Below are 22,417 nucleotides of genomic sequence, written 5' to 3'. Positions count from 1 at the left end.
ATAATACAGTAATGGACAGCCTTCAAATGATTGAGCTAGCTAGAAGTAATGTATTTGATTTTGGAGGATAAACTGTACTAATTACCCCCAAAAGGACAGAGTGAGTAACTATCCACAGGTCTTTTACATGATATTATGGGAGCAAATGAATCAGAGAAATGCTTGTGAGTGGTGCCAGTGGGGGAGGGAAGGAGAGACCAGATGTTTTAACAAGAAAGAAAAAGCAGAACTTCCTTTTAGTATGATCAACATACTCCTTGGTTTTCATTAAAAAAGAAAATTTCAGGAATGTCCTGCACAGATTTAGATGGCTCAGGAAAAGGTATGTACAAAAGGCTTTCATACACTTTGCTTTTGGAAAACAACTACAAAAAACAGATAGAAAAGAATGGAACAGAATTCACTCTTCTTTTTAAACTAATCTATAATCCTAGAGTGCACTGTCTAAGCAGGAACAATTAAAATAGAAAATCAATAGTTGTTACTACAAGAACAAAATTGCAACCAGAGGGATCAGCTCTTGGCATTAGCCTTATTGTGGCTCCCGATAAACTGATTATTTTTGACCCATTTATCTAAAAAATATCACTGTACTTCAGATGGTGTTCCTACTTAGAACTGGCATTATGTGGCTGCTCATCAGCTGTTCCTGAGTCTGCTTTTTTCAGGTGTCTGAGAAGAATGATTTTGTTCAGATCCATTAAAAGGATCCTTGTATCTTAGACATCTTCATGTCTAAAGGCTGCAACTAAAACTCATAACCTATAACTAAAAGCCATAATGGTTTCTAAATTGGAAACTGATCTGGTGCCAAATGAATGTTACGGGAGCATGTGACAAGCAGTCAAGTATGTCTTAAGACAGAACCTGTTCATTATATAGAATCACTTCAGTGATTATTAATGCAAACTTTTCTCCCAAGAGAGGACTATGGCTTTCTAATGTATGTGGATCTGGCTATAAATATGAGGAATACAGCTGGTCACGAGGTGGCAAGATTCTGATCACAAAGCAGGTGTATTTTGTGTTAATGATCTGAATCAATGCTTTGATTTGAAATCTCAGTTGTGTTATGATTTCTAAGTCTTCAGAAATGCTGGAAACAGAACTGAACGTTAACAACTCTGTCCTCCAGGGGGGACATTCTATTTTATTAGGAACCCATCCAACAATGTAGAAAGGTCTTTTGTGAATTAGAATCTGGTTCTATTGTTTCTGAACAAGTATCAGCCAACGTCCTTACAAGGATATAGTACGCTAGCAACATGGTAAGCGTTTAATGAGTGTTTAAGAGTAGTTACAGATACACTGCAAAAAGAAAAACAAAAATAATTAAGACTGTCTGCCTAAGATTCAAATACCTGATGAATAATCAATTTTCTGATCACCTTTCGTAAGCAATTATTATTTGCATAATTTATGGCTCTGTGGAGGATGGGATTAGCTAGTAAATAATAGTCATCAATTATACTCTCAGTGTTTTCCACGTTCAGTTTCAAAACACATGATGAAGGAACAAAATGTCAATGAGATGATGACATGAAGACAGGGATACATCTGTATCTACTGAAAATTAACTTTGTTCAGCTAATATTATACCTAGTGAGCATCCTTAACCTGCTCGGGTGTTTGCATATGTATGCACATGCATGCATATCCCTCAAGGTCCAAATTCCCTGAACAGGACAGAATGTTCTGTTTATAATAAGCCAGTATGGACCAAATAAGTATAAATTGAAAACCTGGAGGTCATTTCATGTTTATATGATAAGGTTGTATATAGAGCTGTGTAACTGCAGTTGAAACTGAAGTTCTGCTGTAAACATAGACAAGTCCCAGTATGATATGCATTTGTCCTCAAGGCCATATTTGAAAACATCTGTGTTGATATCTTTGATATTCTAACAAATACTGACATTATATGTTATTGTAGAATGGACCATTTCAACATCTAAGCATAAATACTATACTTTGGGAAATAAGAACTATAAATCAAGTAAGATTTTTTTTTTTGGTGTTTCAGTAATGTCCTAGATTTGATTGCACATTTTATTTGTATGGTGTTTCTATCTCTACTATCTAATTTAAATTATGGTATTAAGATTTTTGAAATCTTGCTAGAAAAGCAAAAATTGCTTTCTCTTCAGAGGTGAGAAGGACTTTTTGGGCAGTCCTAAGTATACCTAGTCTGACTTGGATTAGGTTAGATACCAACCTAACAAACAAAAAAAATATCATTTGTAACTACAACCTGTATCAGAACAAAGCACAAACAGGTCAGATGCTGCAGAGGCATCTGACAGGAATGACTTGTCCTCTTGAAACTTATTAGATTTGAGAGACAAAAACTAAACACAGTGAATATTACGGTGCTTAAATATTATGAAATTCAACCTAAGGAAGAGTGCTTAGGACTGCATGTTTTGATGCTTAAATGCATTGTAGGGGGAGGCTGAGGTGTCCAAGGTCCAAATATTCTCCTCAGCCTGGTTAAACCTGATGTCTAGTTGTGGTACCTTTATTTTATACAGCTTCTATAAAAGGAAATGAAAGATATATTGAGCCAGATTCGAAATACTGATAAAGTAGGAGTTTGATTCAGTTTTCTACTGAGAAAGCAACTCCCTTACAAGAGATGTGTAATGGCTTCCTGCCTTTTTTGGTGTTACTTCAAGAATAATCAGATACAAAATATAACCTATATTTGAAATATGCCAGTCCAGAACTAAGGACCGCCAAATTGTTTTTCCCCATGTTTATTCTGTCTTGTCTCTTCAGTGTGACATTTTCTGCTGAACAGGGAACAGCATCGATGCTCAAGGTGCAGACTGGCCTTCTTTTCATTATACCCTTACAGGGAGCTGGTTAGGAAAAACAGAATTATATCCGTACCTGCTGAAGTCTGAAATTCCAGGTTTGCCATGTCTGAGTATGAAAAGAGGATGTGGTGTTGTGAAACCTGTATGGACAGACACGCCAAACCCACAGGTCTCTGTAAAGAACCTGCTTTAAACACACCCACTTACTTCGTGTCACCTAATGGTTATCTCTTTTCAACTTCTCCCAGTTCTCGCTGAATTGCCCTTTAGATCCATTGAGACCTTCTTAATCATAAAAACAGATTTGCGCAACTGTTTTAACTTCCTAGAACTCTGTATTTCCGTACTTCATCATTCAAATTAGTGGGTTCATAGGGAAATATGCCTGAGAATGTGGGAGTTCTGCATACCTCAGTTCCAGTCCCTCCTTCAGGGACTGCATGTGCATTCTGCATTGTATTTAATTTTTACTGAAACAGCATTGGAAACAGACTGCAGTCTGGTTTTCAGTGTCTTAAGAGTTAGCTTTTTCACTAGAAAAAAAAATCTGAATTATTTTACATTACTAAAAATAGGTTTCATTAAAAATTAAGAGAGAGGATAGGCTTTTATGCATGTTCTAATTCAAATCCCTGTTTTCGCTACTCATTATAGGTTTTGCAACTACTTAAATTGTAGGATCTTGACCAGCCATAGTAATTTAAAATACTTAACAAAGGCATACAGCATCCTCATACCATCACATGAGAGTCGGTGGCTCCACAATGAGTAAGGAAACTTAAACAAGGCATTTGGTTCGAACTGTCAACATTACATACTTGTGTATAGGTTGCTTATATATAAATGAACACTCACTGACTGCCAAGTGACTGACATCAAGATTTGTGCCTTGAAGAGCACGTACAAACCTCATTTCTGACAATATAAAATAGGAATTTTGTGTTATGGCCTAGTGTACTTCTGCCTGCTTATCCCATACACCAGGCATGGGGGACTGGCAAAGGCCTAGGGCAGCTTGCACACAGCATCTGCTGGTGTTTTGCCTGGATTAGTTGCTGTAATTTGCACTTTTTTTCACAAGCAACAAATCTGTTCCCAAAGAAGTAATAGGTCACTAGCACTTTATCGTGGTTTAACACCAGCAAACACTTGCTGTGTTCTTATTATTTTTCCTCCTTTGAAAGGAGACTTTGGAAATATCCTTTCCTCATTGTGTCCTTCTCTATTCAACCAAAACTAATCCCTGTTCTCTCTTCCCTACACCACCAGTTCTTTCAGGACGCAGCTCGAGCAGCTTGCCTGCTCTGCTTTGGGACTTTGGGATCTAGCTACAAGACCAGGCTGTGCTTTTATGTACAGCAACAGTTTAGCAGAATGTGTTATTAAGTGTAGCACCGTAAATGCAGACATATTCTGTCAGACATTTCTGTAGCTACTGGAGGTGGTTTTGTGTGCTGTACCGATATGAAGGCATCTCCAGTTGTGCCATGGTTTCACTATCACTTTGAGCTATGGGACACTGGAGACAGAGGCTGGACGGCAACTGCCTCCCTCCCTTTCTTCTCTCCCAGCCACTTCTGCTCTTCTGTTGCTCTGCAACTTGTGCTTCCACAGGTGTTTACACACAACTCAAACAGATCTGGAGATCTAACTGAGGGTAATATTAACCCCACAAAAAATAAATATGTTTAGTTAGTTTTGACTACACTAAAAGATACTTTTAAACAGAGCAGCCTTACTGCACAGTTCATTGAGCTGACGAACGCTTGTGCTCACACTGGTAGCACAGGAACAGGCACAAGCAATTAAAAGCAGGTAGGACCAGCTCCTTCTTTTGGAGGGCCAGTTTTAAGTGGTTGAGTTACAGAGATACGCTTTCTGCACTGATACCACAGCCCAGAAAATAAACCCAGGAGAGATCATTGTTGCATATTCAGAGATCAAATACAAACTTATTGGCCCCCATCAGCAAAATCCTGGTTGTTTGTAGACACTGAGGACATTAAGTCAGTATGATCAAGTTTCTGTAAAGGTGTTCAAGATCAATTTAAGTGTAAACAAGTATTACAAATATTGTAGAACATATTTATATTTGTTGTAGTTTTATGGCAAAAGGGACACACATTGCTCATGTATGTAGGGTGTTGCGTTGCTTCTACCAATCAAATAGCTGAGGAATGCTGCAAAGCTTTTTGGATGGAAAAGTGGGCTATAATTTTAAATCCCAGTATACTAGATTTTGTAAATGACACAGGATTAATCCTGGTCAGTTTTCAGACCTGAGTTATTGTCAAAAATCTTGCTATCGTAGTTGTGGCACAACTGAGTAGAAACAGCATATTAAAGCTCTTAATAGTATAATACTACTGGATGTTTGTATTGAAGATGCCTACTGCAGTAGTGTAACTGTGACTATATTCTTCACAATGTAATAATTATGTAATATTATTACCTCAATGCCTTAAAATGTTATCAGTAGTCAATTAATGGCACATATCTTAAAGAATACTCTTACTTTTTATGAGCACAGCTACCTAAATCTTGTTTCTATAGTTAAGACAATTCAGTTGAAGAATTTGTTCTTCCTAAGTAAAAACATTGCTAAACATTGCTTTTGTCTATGGGCAGGTGATCACTTTATACTTCAGTGAGACTATCTGTGAACAAGGCAGATGAAAGCAGCTAAAATGTAACAAATTTATAGTTATCAAAACGTTTACCTTGAATACTTCATCAAAATGTTGAATCAGCTGAGTCTGAATCTGTAGCTTCTGTCACTGCAATATGATGATAAATGCTAGATAATATGGGCTTGGAAGAGGGGGGAAAAAAAAAAAAAAGAACTATTTCAAACCACAGAGGAAATCAATATAGTAACAGAGATGCATATGTGGCTAGAATACGGGTGGACAAGCCAGCTCAAAGTTTTGAAAGTGCTGAGCACCAGAGTTTTAAACTCACACCTGGTGCAAAGACGTGGGTGAATTTTCCTGAAATAGAATCAACAGGGTAAAAGATGAACCATAACTTGTTTACAGCAGAAACACTGTAATGAAATGAAAACTAATTACAGTGTTTAGGGCAAGATAAATCTGGTAGGCAGAATAGTTTATATACTAAACATCCAGTGGTACTTAGACCATGCAGTGACTCTGCAGTTCCTGATTTATTCATTAGTCCTGAAACAAACAGATTACACATCCATTTCTACTGGCAGATTTTGGGGGAAGGGAAAGCTAATTCTGCTGAAAATTTCTTATTCTTTTTCAGTGAAAAAGCTTTATTTGGAAAAAAAAAAAAAAAGTTTTGAACATCATTATCTCCTGAACAGGAACTGATTTAAGTAGTAGAAAGGTTGATTTGAGTGTACTGTTTACATCAAGTAACCCTCAGGAATCAGCACTCCAAAATGCTGACGTTAAACTCTGATTTAATTGAGCAGCTGCTACAAGTGAATAGGAGTTGAGATAGCTCAGCACTTTGTTCCTCTGTTCTGCATGTACACAATAGATTTGGCTCAACAAGAGCATTTTTTATAAAACAATGCTTTCATTTGCAGCTAGATGCAGCATGTAATTGCAACACAGTCTGGTTAGAATATAAGCACGTTAGCTTACAGTCCTGCGTTCTTCAGGTCTACAGTAGAGATAGTAAATATAATGATATGGCTGTTCTTCCAGCCTCAATAGCTGCAGAATGCACATCGTAAGGCAGATCTTTATAATGAGATTCAATGCCTTAGATATTTCTTTTTCTGTTAAAATACTGGGTCAGGTTCTAACTGGGTTTATTTCTTCAAACCTTGGAAGTTCCAGGAAATCTGAGGATGAAGAATGGGAGAGTACAAACGAACAGTACAAATCAAATGTCTGTTTCAAAAAGAAACATGTATACACCTAGTAAGTTTTGCTGGAAGACTAAGTGACGTGGTGAGTTCAAAGGCTGAGCCAGGTATGGATGTTGGCAGACACTGGAAGGAGGACAGGAGGACATGGCTGGGCCAGCAGAGCAGGGGCAGTGGCAAAGAAAGAGTGTGAGGGACCAAAAGCAGAACAGCAAAGCCACAAGCTGGCCTTGTTTAACAGTGGCCGTGGTAAAACATCTTAATATCCATGACTGTGAGATTTAAAAGTATGAGATTTCCTTGATTCTTAATTTTCATGCTTTTTAGTAAAGGGAAGCTGAGACATTCAAGCTAAAAGTCAATAGAAGGCTTTGAAGCCCATAATTGTAAAGCAGTGAGCTTTCGCAGAACACAACTAGAACCCCAGTCTGCGGGTGAGTTCACACGGGTGCCCCTGAGCCTGCCTGGGACCCCAGGAAAGCGACGTCCCGAGTGTCCTGGTCGCAGGCGCTGAGGAGACCGAGATGTCCCCCGCTCCTCCTCATGGCCTGCACCCCTCAGCCCTCTCCGGCAGCGGACGGGCCATCTTCCCGCAGCAGACAGTGGATTGGGGCCGCTTCCCCTCCTCCGCGGTGCTGTGCAAAAACCAAGGAGCCTCGGAAGATGCGGCGGTGCGGCAGCTGCGGGAGGAGTGTCCCGCTGAGGAGACGCTGTCCCTGCGCCCGCACAACCCCGAAAGGGCTGCCCCGGCTCCGGCCCGGCCCGGCCCAGCCCCGCCTGTGGGGGCGGCGGCCGTGGGCACCGCGGCTCCGGCTGCCCCGGCCCAGTACCGGCACGGCCCCGGGTTGCGCCCGGCGCCGGCGGCGGCGCCGCGGCCCCTTTAAATGGAGGCGGGGCCGAGCGCCAAAGTTTGCACAAGTTGTGGCGCGGGGCCGCGTGTAGCTGCGTGTCCGGCCCGGCCATGGGGCCCCCCGGCCGTTAGCGCCCCCGCCATGGACTACCTCACCGCCTTCACCGGCAAGGGCGGCCGCCTCCTGCGCGGCACCGCCAGCCGCCTCTGGGGGGTTGTGCCCAGCGGTCTCCGCCAGGTCCGCTTCCAGGACGTCCGGTGCCGCGGGGAGCCGGGCCCCACCGAGCCGGCGCCAGGTACCGGCGGGGAAGGGGCCGGAGGTTGCGGGGGGAGGGAGGGGCAGCGGCCGGTCAGTGGCCGCCCTGGGTGCCCGGGTGGGTTTCTCACCCCCCCACCCCGAGCCTCCCTGGAGTGGGGCGAGCTTCGCGGAAGAGCCAGCAGGAGGGGGAGAGGGTCCCTTCCCCGGCGGGGCGCGGCCCGCGGGCCCCTTGGTGCCCGCCGGCCTCGCCGAGCGGCGGGGGTCCCGCAGCCGCAGCTCCCCTCTGCCTTCGGGCCGTGCAGGGGAGGCTCTGAGTGGTGACCGGGGGAGGAGACGGCGGTGGAAGACAAAGAGGGGTGGGCGTGGGAGGGCCGGCACATGGGCCCCGGCCGGCACACGGGTCCCGCGCTGCCCCGCCGGGGCTCCTGCCCCAGCGGAGGCTGCGCCCTGAGGGGGTTGCACCGGACACGGGCGTAGTAACCAAAAAACAACTTTGTTGTTGCCGCGCGTCTTCCTGATCTCCGTGACAGTGCTACTGCATTTACTTTCGTTACCCCGCCCCTCCCTCCCCCACAAACCAAGTCACTTTCCTGGTACCTCTGTTGACCAGGCTGAGGGAACGCGACTGGAGCAGGAGCTCCTTGGTTTGAGATCTCCTTTGTTTCCAAGGTAGTTTTTGCCACTTGTGTGCCCCTGAAAGACAGACAGTAGTACTGTGGAAATGGGTTTGGCGATGGTAAGTAGTAGTAGTACCTCTGCATTTCAGTGTTCAAACAGGGCAGCCTGGAGACAGTGACTGTCCTGTGCATGGGGCTAAGGGGCCTGCTTTTGTCACCTGCTTTCTTGATCATGTCGTTGGGCCTTAAGTATAGGTACTCTAACTTACTCATTCCAAGTGAGTACTCAGGTTGCCAAGAAATACAATGAAAACTGGAGGGATGGGCAGCGAATGTACGCAGGCACTATATGTAGAAGAGGACCAGGCAATAAGGACTCCAGGGAGGTAATGCTGTTGACTGGAGATTAAAAACAAACTGTGAAATGACTAGTAAAAATGGCATGGTCTAAGAATTGTTTTGAAAGATAAAGACATATGAAGTTTGTGAAGATGCTTTCTAGAAATCCAAAGAGCTGTATACAACGAATAGTAAATATTTTCCTTTTTTTTTCTCCTGGTTCAAGAGTCACTGTGCCAAGTGGATGATCACGTATTTATCATTGTAGGTAAGGTTCAAGTTAGGTTTCTACTGAAAGGTAATATTAAAGACCATTGAGTTTGTTACTTTAGGTTATTTTGAAAGAGTAAAATAGGGGGTTTTTTATGAAGAGAAACAAGATCTGGTACTTATAGTAGTGGGCAAGGCAATGGGAATGCCCATGTATTCTGCCAGATGCAGATGATGTGCCCTTGTGTGCTATATTGACAGTGCCACTCTTTGTTTCTTTGTTGTCCCTCTACTCCAAGACATACAGGGAAAGAGGCAGCAACTTGTGTTTCAGCAGTGAGATGAATTACCCTGAATATGTTCTCTACAAACTGTTAAAGGCTTGTTAACAAAGATTACTTATACTGTTGTGCAGAAGCAAAATGGCAGTAAAACTTTTCAACATTTCTGGTCTTATGATCAGTTACAAGGCCATGCATTCAACTGTTAGTGTAAAGCATCTCTTGTGATACATGTGATTTCTTAGAGGGAGGAGCTCCCTATTCCTCTTGTTACCTTCTTTCTCTGGGACAAAGGATTAACTTAGATTGTATTATAATGTTTTGGATTTTTCCCAGCTCTGAGGAGGAAATGTTCTTCCTCAGGTACTTTCATAATGTAATATTTCAAATTTGTGTTAATGAAAAGTGACTTCAGTTCTGGAATGCAGGGTGGGGTTCTGTTTGTATAGAATTTGGTTTGCCTCTTAGACAGAACCATACTTTGGGTTTTTCCTCACCTAGACAAAGCATACTGTGTGAGGCAGTTGGATCTTGGACCTCCCATGCTGTCTTTGCCTTCATGGGGTTTCTGTCAGTTATGGGCAGAAACAATTTCTCGTGACTGCGGAGTTCTTCTGGAGTGTGTTTTGCTGGCTTTCACAAACCGCCTGTGCCCTGGTAATGGGTGCTGTGGAAGCTGTAACGATTACAATACTTCAGTTGAAATCCAACCTCTCATTTAATTAGAGATGGGTCCCCTGACATTAACTTAAACCTTAATGGCAAATTCTAACTACTCCAAATGTTCAAGCTCTGTATGCTGTGTTCTGGATGTGGGCCTGCCTATTACTCTAGCTTTTTTTCCACTTAGGACTTTCAGAAGGATCTTTTCAATGTCCATTTTCTTTGCATCGTTCAGTTGTGACTGTGCATTACGTATTAGAAGAATAATTCTTCATAAATACCTCAAACTCAGTTTCCACATTTCTGGAAAAAAAACCAACATATTTTAGTCTTAATTATTTTAAATTTCATTTCTACAATAAAATATCTCAATTTTATTCATGTAATATTAGTAAATTTGCATTTACTGTTGTCTCGCTTTTCTTCCGAAACAGTTGAACAGCTGCACTGTAAGGTTTCCAAGTTCAGGGAGACAAGTCTGGTCAAATGCCGTACCTTAAATCGCTGTTCCGAGCCTACTACTTTGGGTACGTGCAGAACAGTTTATAATGTTTCTTAGTAGGAAGAAAGGAGACATTGGGAGACTGGGTAGTGTGATGGAGGCTGTAAACCCGTTTAACCAGTTTACATTGTTTGTGTCAGCAGCCATGTCAGTGAAATAACTTCAGGAAGGTATTTTGTCTTTTAATGATTGTGGTGGAGGATAAAAATGCAAGGAGAACCAAAAACTTTAGAGAAAGCATGTGGCTGTAGTAAAGGCGCTACCAGAAACTTCAGTGTAAGTTTCCCTTTTTCTTTTCTTAAAAAAAAGAAAAAGGCCTTGTGGGCTTTAAAATAGCACTTCTGAAGACAGTCTATTGGTAGTTTCTAGAAAGAATGTCTCATAGTTCAGTATACTGTTTGCTTTCTCAGCTGTGTAAAGGGGAGTGTGACCGCCAGCGAGGGACATGGTTTTGCTTATTTTCTGTGGCACGGGGGAGGCTGTGCTTTGGTTTAGTACAGCGCTGTTAAAGAGGCTGCTGGGAAACTGTAGAGGGTCCAGCCAGTGTGTTTAGGATCACAGGGCATCTACCTAAAGGGTCACACTCTTCTCAGTAGTAAGAAATTATAATAGAAGGGGTAGCAGCCATGAGTTTTGGTTTGGGAGGTTCAAATTGGACAATAGAAAAAAAATTCACAAGGAGGATAGCCCATCTATGTGACCGGTAACTGTTTTAAGCTGATCTGATTTGAGGTTGACAATATTCCCACTTCAAACTGGAGGCTGGAGTAGATGTACTCAAGAGGTCTCTTCCAGATAACACTCTGGTTCTGTGAGGACATATTTCCATACTGGGAGTCTAATGCTTCTGCCCTTCTAGACATTTTCACCTCACTTCTGTCTGTGGTCACTTCATGGAGGGAGAAGATATACTACACAGGCAATCTTGACTTCTTGCAGTGTGCCTCTCATTAAGTACAGAAGAAATGAAAATCAGTCATTCAGAACGTGTTCAGAGAATCCTCTTAACCTGTCTGTCCAGGAAATTGTTGTACCTTCTGTCTGTTAAAAGTGTTTTGTTGCTTTTTGCAGGTGCAACTTGTTTATTCAGTTCTGAACCATGTGGCCTCTAGGGTTTATTTACTTTTTTTCCTTATCGGTTTTTGAGTTTTGATTGGTAGGATAACTATATACAGTATATCTGGTAAGCTGTGTGGCCTTTCAGTCCTCTGTACTATGGTGAAGGTAGTAGCGGTGCATTAAAAAAAAAGTACTGGGCCAAGTTACTCTACACTTGTCAAATTCTGCTGTAAAAGTTAGCATCTTCCTTTCTAAAAATCTGTTTCAGAATAAAGCAGACATAAGAATAGGTAGGTTATTTCCTCACTTCATCCTTATCCAGTACTTTTAAGAAATTAACTTTAACAGGTGTATGATAATGTATGAGAGGCTTCAAACTCGGGAGACAGTTCTGCAAGTTTTCCTGTACACACTGTTCTGGATGAAGCACATGTGAAATGTACCAGCAGCCTTTACAGAGATGCTAATGCTTCACTTTCGTGTCTGAAAATACTTCATTTGGTACAGGCATGAGTGGCAAATGTGATCTTGGAATGTATCAGGCTGGTGACTCAGTCATCTTATGATATGTTAATGTATGCAGAATCTCTTCTTCTGACTTATGCGCTACTAGTGTATAAAAATTCTTGACTGTTCCCTGGGTGTATGTGATGTTAAATTATCTCTTACTTAATGTTATGCTTTGTACTACTACACCTTGCCCTGCTTTTCTCCAAGCTTTGAGGCTACAGGATTCACTGTGTGTCCTTTTACCCAGCCTTTGCTGTTGATTGTGCTTCTGAGTTTCTTTGCTGATGAGCAGTTCAACTATTTAAAACCTAGTCCATTGGGAGCTCATTAACATACCCCTCCATTCTGCTAGTTGCTATTTCTCTCTCCCCTTTAGTGAATTTTTTGACATAGCTTAATATTCTTAGTCCATTTTTTACTGTTGAATAGGATTCTGATAGATTGGATATTTTACTGAAGTTCAGTTCATATCTGTTTCAGTCATCTACTAGATTAGATTATAATCTAAATATGGTTTATTCTGGTAATATGGTATCTGTTGACTGCATTGCATTTTTGTTTTAATGTCTCATGTTGCATTTTATCTTCATTTTTCTACTTAATTCCCGTTTCTACGTTTGAACAGTTTTGAAGCTTGTGTTTTATTGAAAATCCTGCATGCTTATAGCTGCCTTTTGACTTACTGCGTGTATGAATAATACCTTTCTGTTCATCAGTAAGCAACGCACCTTGCTGTGTTGTATGTGTGAATCTCCCTCTGGCTTGGTTTGGTGGTGGCCTTGTGCATCTGCATTACCTGACAGAAAAATGTTGGAGTAGTCATAGTTACAGGTAACTCAAATTGTAAGCAAGACTGTTTAGTCCTCCTTAAAGTAGGGAAGACTATGATTTCAGGCTAGGTTTTGCAGTGCCTTATCCAGCTGTGCCTTGAAAATGTCCAAGGATGGAAACTGCACAACTGCTCTAGACAATTAGATTTTTACCTTTTATCCTGTCAGCTCTCCTATTTGTCCATTATGTCTATTGTCTTTCATTCTCCCACTACGCCTCATTGTATACAGCCTGGCTCTGTCATCTTGACACCTGCGGGGAAGTTATTGAGAAGGTAAAGGAAGGCAGCTCTTACAGTCCCTCTAAACCATCTCTTCTTTGGGCTGGAGCAGCTCTGCTAACTTAGCCTCTTCTCATAGCCCCCAACTACCTTGGTGGCCCGTCACCAAAATAGTTTTCATTTATTAATACCTTTCTTATACTGAAAGGGACTGGGGATAGGGGGGAAAATGGAATGATGACATTAGAGCCAGTATTCCAAAAGCCATGTGAGTGCCAAGTTAAGGAGAATACCCACTTCTCTGGTGCTGCCTGCTGGCTGTGCTCCTGTTGATACAGCTGAGGATGCTGTTGGCTCTTCTGGCTGCCAGGGCACACTGTTGGCTGCATCCATCTTCCTGCCTACCAAGACCCCCTGGGGTTTCTTTACCAGAGCTGCTCCCTGGCTGGGCAGTGCCAGCCTGTGCAACACAAGGGGCTCTCCTTCCCGTGCAGAGGACTGTTGTGCTGTTGAATTTCATAAGGTTCCTGCCAGCCTGTTCCTCCAGCCTGTCCAGCTGCCTCTGAATGGCAACCCTGCCCTCAGGTATGGTGGCTGATTCCCCCAGTTTGATGTCATCTGCAAACCTAACACAGTAAACTTGGACAGCAAAATGTTTACCTAAACTTTGGGTCTAACTTTATGTATATCGTACATCTATTTGCATATTAGCAGAGCTGTTGTAGTGCGCAAGTCTGCTACGTCATTAGGATGAGGTGACTGTTTTTAAGCTTGTAGAAAGACTAGGTACCATTGGCTTAAATGTGATAAGGCAAAGTGTAAGTTCTTTAAAGGTGTCTAAAGATAACTTGATATTGCTGCACAGTGATCAAATTTCTTATGGGGTTTTGGGTAGACTTGAAGATGTACAGCTAAATAGACTTAAATATCTGAAACAGAAGGACAATCATTGGAAAAGTTGACTTTGCTGTCTCAGTAGAGCAGTCATGATTTTTGCAGGTTTTCATTAATATATACATTTGGTCTGTAGAGCTTGTACAGTGGGTGGAAGTTTCAGTTAGGTCATCTCTGATATATTATACTGTACACATACATATTTTAGGTATAACAGGTAAGGAGGCTTACTGTGGTTCACGCATACTGTGGCATAGTCTGAAAATATGGTGAAGCATTTCTGTTTACCTTGAATGTGAAATCTTCTTTTAGAAGAAATCCTGTGTGATGCACATTCCAGGAGTGTCATGTGTGGAGCTCACTTAGTGTCTTCTAGTCATTTGGAGAAGTGGCCTGCCTTAAATACATTTCTATTGAATTGTGTTTCATCCTGAAAAAATGCATTTAATTATTTATGCCTACATGGTCTGCAGCTGACTGGATAGCAGAAAATGAACTTGAGTTGGTGCTGAATCTGTATTGTAGGAAGAAGCTGTTTTGATGTGTTTGCAGTATTGATGCAGCATTAACAAGGTTTCTGCATTTAGTTCAGTGATTTGATTGAGAAAAATGTGAACAAAAGAATCTTGTGGAGAGCAGTGATAAGGATCAAGAGTTTTGAGAACATGACTTTACTAGAAAAGACTGAATCACAAAATAAGTAACAGTTGCTTAGCAAGAGGAGACTAAAGGAGGATTGTTTATGACACTGCCTTGTTCTGAAGAACTACCATTTTGGCTAGAAAACTGTGGGCTACTAGCATCTTGTAGACTAGTATTAGAGCCTTGTTGTTTCTGGTTCCTAAGACATTAGACGATAACTGAAAGTAATATTCCAGTGATTAGCATAAGCATATCTAACTACAGAAAGGGGAAAAGGATCACTGTGACAGTTGCTCTACTGAAGTGTAGGCCCTGCTGTTAGGAACCCCAAGTCACCAAGACTTATGAAATATAAAGATCTCCTGCTTAAATCTTTTGTGTTTCTTTATGAATCGATTATAAAGATCTAATTGTTATTGAGCAGAACTAATAAAGATGTAATATCTATATTTCATCTGTTTGATATTTCATTTTTTCATGTGCTGCTAAATAACAACATACTCTATAATATTTCAAAGGAAGACTACTTTTCTTTCCTTACCTTTTTGTGACTCAGTTTTGAAAAAATCTTTACCCCATATGTGCTACATGTTTTTTTAAGAACTGTGAAAAATTGTGGCCTAGACAAGCATTTAACAAGGCTGCCACCTCTGACTTTTTCTTAAACGCATGTAAATGTAATGCGTAACTTGCAGTTCTCATTGAGAGGGAAAAAATAATCTTTTTCTCATCTTCTTAGCTATAATAAGCTCAGTTATTAATTGAAAACAATTGGTATTAATTATTTACTTGTCTAGCCTACTTGCTTTATCTCAAAGGATACTTGTTTTGTTTATCAGTTTATTTCTGTGGAAAATGTGATCTTTGTAATTTCTGTTAACATTGAAATGAGAAGATCAGCAGGTGGGAAACATTGCAAGTTATTTGAAATTTAAGCTTATCATGCAGGAAAAATAGTAAAGGAAAAAATGCGTTTCTGTGTGGAGCTTGAAGATAGTTTTAAGGAGTTCTTAGCATGAATCTTTACATTGTTACTCACAGTACAAATCTTGAGTTCTCTTTACTGTCTTTTATTGCCAGAAGTACAAAGGATGTGCTAGAAGCATCAGCAAACAGAACACTGAAGGTCTACCATTCGTCTTAGATAGAATATTAAGAAATGAGAAATGTAACTCTTGTCATGTCAATTTGAACTAGCAGTGCCACAGGAATAACTTGTCAACCACAATTCAGTGACACAGGCCATACAAAGGCAGTTAGTAGAACTCGCCTATAAATGGTGGAATTTAACTTTGCTTGTCTTCAAATTACAGTTGAATAATGCTACTAACAGTTACATATTTTAAGGTCAAAGCTGCCTCATTGGAAGCTGTATGTTCCTAAAACATAATGTTCCTAAAGCCCCTTTTTCTGTCTTGTATAAATATGTTGGAACAGTATGTCTTTCTCTCTGGTTATGTGGATGATCATATGTAAACATTCTTATGCAACAGTTATTTAATCTTAAATTTCTGGATGTACTCATACAACATTCAGACTGAATATTGGTCTGGTGTCATTTTGAACATTGCTTTCTGTATCTTCCTAGTTCTAGTCTTTTAAATCCTAGACAGTTGTAATATTTTCTTATAATTTGTGCATCTGATGTGAACTTTTCCGCTTTAGTGTTTCAAGCTGTTGTGGAGACCTAAACCTGCGAAGTGGTAGTTCAGAATTAAAGCATCAACCCTGATGCTACAAAAGATCTGGTCTTGTTTCTGTCTAAACCAGCATGGCTGGAGATCTAATGACCTGCCACCACAGATCTCCTTGTTAAACAAGTTACTGTTGACTCTTGAGGTTGTGCGCAGCCTGAAAGGGTGCTGTCAGGTTCTTCTTGTACCTGTGGTCTGAGAACATCAGCATTTGGTAGTCTCACTGGCTTCCTGCTGGCAGATGAGGTAATGACTGTGTGTAGCCTAACAAGATGAGCTCATGTGTAATGGAGTTATCATCAGAATAAGGAAAATTAAAGGATGAGACTGATTCCTATTTGTATTGAGGTCTTTTCAGACAACTGCATCCTATGCTGGGAGTTGTTTCCAATTTCACATGCTTCCTAGAGTACCAGGGGCACAAGGATGGCTTAAAGATTTACTTTCCTTTAAAAAATAGCTGGCTTGTTCAGTGAGAGGCAGTTGGAGGCTTTGCAGTATGTCTTCAGGGGGGCTGAATTCATGTCCCTGCTACTCTGACCGATTTTCACGATTGCAATACCTCCTAGTTTTGTTTCTGAGGCGTTGGGTGGGCTGGAGGGGTTCTGTATGAGGAGACAGCTCTGGTGCTGGGGCTGTGGACAGAGATGTGCGGGTGATAGCTGTGCCCAGTGCTGGACCCACAGGCTGGGCAGTGACACGGGGCTCAGCGCTGCCACCTTCATCTCATCTTGGCTTGGGGGACTTGGGTCAAAGTCAGTTATGAAACAGTTGAATCTTGTATCCACATAGTGAGAGGGAAATAAAGCTGTCACAGAGGGAAGGAGTGAATGTGGGCACTGATAGGAAGGGTAGGAATTACTGTCTTAGGTATGGGAGGGAATGACATTAAAAAAACCCTATGAAATACTGCATCAAGAATAGTGTGGCCAGCAGGACTAGGGCAGTGATCATCCCCCTGTACCTGGCTCTGGTGAGAGCACAAGTCTGAGGAGCAGCTGAGGGAACTGGGGCTGTTTACCCTGGAGAAAAGGAGGCTGAGGGGAGACCTTATCACTGTCTACAACTACTTGAAAGGAGGTTGTAGCAGGGAGGGGGTTGTGCTCTTCTCCCAAGTAGCAAGTGGCACGACAAGAGGAAATGGCCTCAAGTTGTCCTAGGGAAGGTTCAGACTGGATATTAGGAAAAATCTCTTCCCAGAAAGCGTTGTAAAACATTGGACCAGGCTGCCCAGGGAAGTGGTGGAGTCACCATCCGTGGAGGTGTTGAAAAGATGCGTAGATATGGCGCTTAGGGACATGGTTTAGTGCTAGAGCTTGGTTATGGTTGGACTCAATGATGTCAAGGGTCTCTTCCAACCAAAGCAATTCTGTGATTCTGTAAGCTCCTGGGGAATTTGTTTTAGGAGTTCTGGCATCTGCTTTCCTCCAAATAGCATCCAACCGGGACTTCGATTCCTCATACCTACCCCTCAGTCGCTCTTACTTTTGTGAAGTTACCAGAGTACTCTGAAGTCTAAAGCACAGTAGGTGCTTCTGCCCTGAAGAACAATTAACTTTGGTTTTCTATTTCTGGCATATGGAATGGTATGACAGTGATTATCATAATATAATTATATATAATGGTAGTGCACGGCTTTATTCTAGTGTTCGGTTACTGGTGAGGGAGAAGATAACTTGACCTCTTCTAGTGGCACTTATCTGCAAACTATTTAGATACACATACACAAACTGGTAAGAAGAAAAATGAAACTTAAGTGTGGGTTACAGAAAAAACCAACCAAAACACAAACAACATTGGGCTGTACACAAATGAAGCGTGTGTATACATTTGTAGCATAGGGCTTCTTTATTTCTATCCAATAGTACAGAGGGGGGCAGGGGAAGAAGATGCTTGTTCTAGAATGTGAGTGCTCTCTGTATAGATTATTAAGGGACATATGGGATCTTGGATGAGATCAGTCTTTCTTCACCTGCATCCTTTGACTTTTGCTTAAGTGGATTTGAACCAGGCTGTTGTTGAATGAAAAAGAATAGGCTGCTGGCAAAGCTTTGATATGGGCTGAAGAATTTGGAACAGCTTCAAGTCAAACAGCTGCTGCAATTTTTCAGTAACTTTCCAAGGAGGCACCTGTTGTGTTGCAAGGTCAGGTAGAAACTTTGGTAAGAAAATATTTGACCTGGAAGAAGAGAATGTTGGCTACTGTTGGTTTATAAACAAACTTCTAGTGTATTTTATTCATTACTGAGTTGGCTTAATTTTGCCTAGAGACATCTCTAGCATTTTAAAAATTATTGATATAATCAGAAAAAAGGGTTTCTTTCAGGTCAGTTTTTAAAAGCTGCTATTAGTAAATAAGGGAAGAAATACTTTTTAATGTGTTGAATGAAGATAGGATGCAAAATTACAGTGCTTATATTTTTCAGAATTCTAGAAAATATTTGAAAGTAGGCTCAAAGTCTTGACTGTCTGTCATAGCTATAAAAACTTGCTCTAATTAATACCACCTATAGATCAATTTTTATCTTGTAGGTGTGGGTACGTTCTTCCTTAGACTTTTTTCAGTATATTAAAAAAAGTAGAGTTAGCCCAATGTTTATTTCCTTTTTATATAAAGAACACCGCAGGAGGCTGCTTACATAGAATATGCTAGAAATCACTTTCATTATTGCCCTCTGCAGTTTGCTCAATATAGCAAATCTAAGGTATTTGAGTTTTTATTTTTTGTGTTTTGTTTCTTATTTTTTGACATTGCAGAACTTCCCGTGTATTTTGTGTTAGATTTTTTCTTTTTCACTCTCATATCTTGATAGTTTCAACTATCCATGTGGAAATGGGGGTGGTGGTTTATGAAATTCATTCAGGTATTTGTCTAGTCTTATTTCCAGTGTTGTAATCAGGTTGCTAATTCAAAATATTAGTGCACGGAAGTTGCTGTGAATTTATAGCAAGTTTCCTTAGTACCTCAGGTGAGGCTTAAATAGACATAGAGCATGTTTTCTATTCTTGATCTAGCCATACTAAAATATTTTAATGTAAAGTTTATTTTTGCTCTTCAGTTGTGTTTTAAATATTTGACTAAGTATATTCAGTTATGGTAAAATAAATTTGAATCTATCAAAATGGGAGTATAACTATTCCTACTGTAGTATGAAAACATAACATCTCATTCATATAAGTATTTTGGGCTACTTAATAGCAAATATTCACCTTTTGAAGGTGAAGGCCTTGTGACAGAAACTTCTTAAGAGAGTTATCTCAAAAAACGCATGTTACGGATGTGTTAAAAAAATACGTTTTCTAGAGATGTAGAATTAAATGCTTTCTGTTGAATCATGTAAGTACACTGTTGCATTGTCTTTATCATTAATAACAAACTGATTAGTATCAAAAGTAGAGTATACTTCAGGTACAAATTGTTGCTGATTTGGCTTATGAAGTGAAGGTCAATGAAGTACCATGCGCCAATATAAAGACCAGTTCTTAACTAGTATTATTTACAGTCTTTATTGTTTATGCATAGGCTGTATGTGTTTGCTACTGGTAAGATAATTGTGAAGTTAAACACTAATGCTCCTTGGTTTATAAGACAGCTTTAAATACTCTGTGTTTAACAGCCTTTAGACATTAAAAAAAAAAAAAAATCCCAGCAGATTAGGTGGAACATACAGGAACTTTGGATCACGTCCCCTCTAGATAAAAGAAGCCTGCGTTCCACAGAAAGCCAAGTAAACACAGTAGTTCCAGAAATGTTGATTTCCTCATGGGGTCCGTCTCCCATTTAGCCTTCCTTCATTAACAACTTCTCGGATAGCAGCAAGTACTTATGCAGTTAATTGATTCTCAGTTATCAGTGGTTTATATTGGTCAAATTCTTAAAGCATTGCAGAGGAATGAAGTCCCTGTTCAGCAGCCGGGTGTCTGTTAGGCAGAGTCACCGGGAGCGAGCTGTGTGACTGTGAATTAAATGTCTGCCCACGGGGCTGTAGGCAGCAGCTTGTGACAGTGCTGAGAGAGGAAAATGAATTTAACACGCACGTTGCCTCAATTTTTTTCAGACACTGGCCAGAAGAAGACCCCAGACAAGAAAGATGGGCGACGAATGTCTTTTCAAAAGCCTAAAGGGACTATCGAATATTCTGTAAGTTACTGCTTTATTGTTAGAATGTTATTGCATAGCCAGTGCAGACTTAAACTTTCATTACAAAATATAAGCAGAACAGTAATGTACATTAGCTTTAATCTTAGAATTCTGTGTATTTTATAGCCTATTTTGATAGGAATTAGCTAGTAATACTTGAGTAATGCTTTTTTTTTTTTATTTTGCTTTTTCTTTAAGTTACTTTTTCTTAAGAAAAAGAACAACCCAAAAAACAAGATAATCAATCTGTTGACTAGTTCACTTTTAGGTAACTAATTAAAAATGATAGATAACATTAATTATAAAAACAGGTGCAAGCTCCCTGCTTTCAAGATTATTAATAAACTGTTGACATGAGGAGAAATAACAAAATGAAATTGGGAGGGGGTGCAGCTATATCCTGATACTGACCTTCTGTTGTTCTCTTAATAACTTTCATAGTCCATACCTTTTACTGTTCAGATCTGTTTCTACAGCAGTATCTGAAAATGGAGCCTTTCTCTGCCTGTTCTGTTCTTGAAATGACCCTCAAACTATGCTGCAGTCAGCTTTTCACATTTGTGGTTACTAAGGGAAACTGAATTGAGAAGTATTCGTCTTATGTTATATACTGGAAATATAATTAACCCTATAAATAATGCTTATAGGGGTCACATGAAAATAGGGAAAGTCCATCACAGTTATCTTTGAATGCTTTTGAAGCTGGACATGATAAAATGAAAATGAGAACTTGTTTATAGAAGGTCTTTATGTGGACTCCTGGTGATCTCTTACCCCAAGAATAAGAGAGATGTGAGAGACTTAGCTCTTAATGTTATGTTAAGCCAAGCTATGGTATGGCTTGACTATCACAGCCTTCTCCATAGTTATTTGGAGAGAGACAGAGGGTGAGTGTGTTGGAGAGAGAAGCACTTAATTAGCATGGCTTATATTGGGAATTTGAGTATCATTCTAGACTAAACTAAAGACTTCCTTGAAGTTGAAGTTCAGAAAAGAAATTTATTCTGCTCAAGTTCTAGCAGCTGAAGAATGGTAAAGTAAATGTGGATGTTTCTGTTACCTTAACCACATTTTGTCTGAGATAATTGGAAAAAAATGATCAGGTGTAACTCTGCAAAACTGGGGCTCCCCTCCACCCAATAAATCCCTTAACTTGTCTCTTGCCACCATGTGCATGCCTTTACTTTGGTATATAAAATTCCAGGCAAAGCCAAAGCATCAAACTTTCCATTCTTAAATGAGTATGTTTGTGTAAGTTGTCATGTACTTTTGCAGGCTTTGTGTTCCAGTAGGTGGGGTTTTATTTGCAAAAATAACTTGCTTAATACATACTAAAGTATGTGTCATTTCCTTCTGAGTCAAAAGGACAATTCATAAGAATAAAAAATTTGCTTTTACACTTAGTCCAGCTTCTAAAGGAGCCTGTTGTGTGTATGGAACATGATGCATTTCAGCTTCACAGATGCTGTATTCTGTCTGGTCTTGCTGTACCTCTCACTCGTGAAGTACTTCGAGTAACATCAAGTTTTCAGAGCTTTTGGTTGTGTGTCATGCACATATGTCTCAATAAAATACACAGATCTAAACTTTAGGAACCAAGGTGATGCTTACTATATATATGAGAACATTCTATAATATGAGAACTACTGTGATAACTTGATACTCTTATTATTTATGACTTTATACCGTGTGGAGAGGTGAACTTAGGTCTGGTTTCTGCCTTTGTTCTACTACCTCTCAAAGCAACATATAGCTGTATAAACACACACACTTTTCGTATGTCTGCATATGTTGCTGCTTTGAGAAGCAGTAGAGGAATGAATGCAGAAACCAGACTTCCCCCAGTATTGTTGAAAAGTTGGTGAAGTCTTTTGCCTTTTTTGTTGTTTGTTTTTTTTTTTTTGTTGCTGTTTTTGTTGTTTTGGGGGGGTTTTGTATTTTTTTTAATATAACTTAATGTTAGTTTTTCCAGTGGCTATATGGTTTTTAGGAGGGGAGGGCTTATTTATATTTCTAAAGCTTAGAGTGAGCTAGAATCTCAC

The 22,417-nt window shown here is 40.3% G+C and overlaps 1 protein-coding gene across 9 annotated transcripts in view; it reads left to right on the top strand.

Moving 5' to 3' along the window:
• Nucleotides 1-22,417, top strand: part of OXR1 (oxidation resistance 1) — a 275,216-nt gene that overhangs the window by 191,178 nt on the left and 61,621 nt on the right. For 5 of the 9 annotated variants that reach the window (XM_065832703.2, XM_071803861.1, XM_071803860.1 and 2 more), the window contains exon 4: nt 20,293-20,375. In XM_065832703.2, the coding sequence (XP_065688775.1) occupies nt 20,293-20,375 (83 nt within the window). Of the gene's footprint in view, nt 1-7,565; nt 7,810-8,407; nt 8,509-20,292; nt 20,376-22,417 lie in introns of those variants that run through there. The other 4 variants (XM_065832708.2, XM_065832701.2, XM_065832710.2 and 1 more) reach the window with 3 other exon arrangements.

Source organism: Patagioenas fasciata, chromosome 2 (genome assembly GCF_037038585.1).
Source record: "Patagioenas fasciata isolate bPatFas1 chromosome 2, bPatFas1.hap1, whole genome shotgun sequence".
Lineage (NCBI taxonomy): Eukaryota > Metazoa > Chordata > Aves > Columbiformes > Columbidae > Patagioenas > Patagioenas fasciata.
The sequence above is the reverse complement of the archived record's forward strand: the minus strand, read 5'-3'. Positions and strand labels throughout refer to the sequence as shown.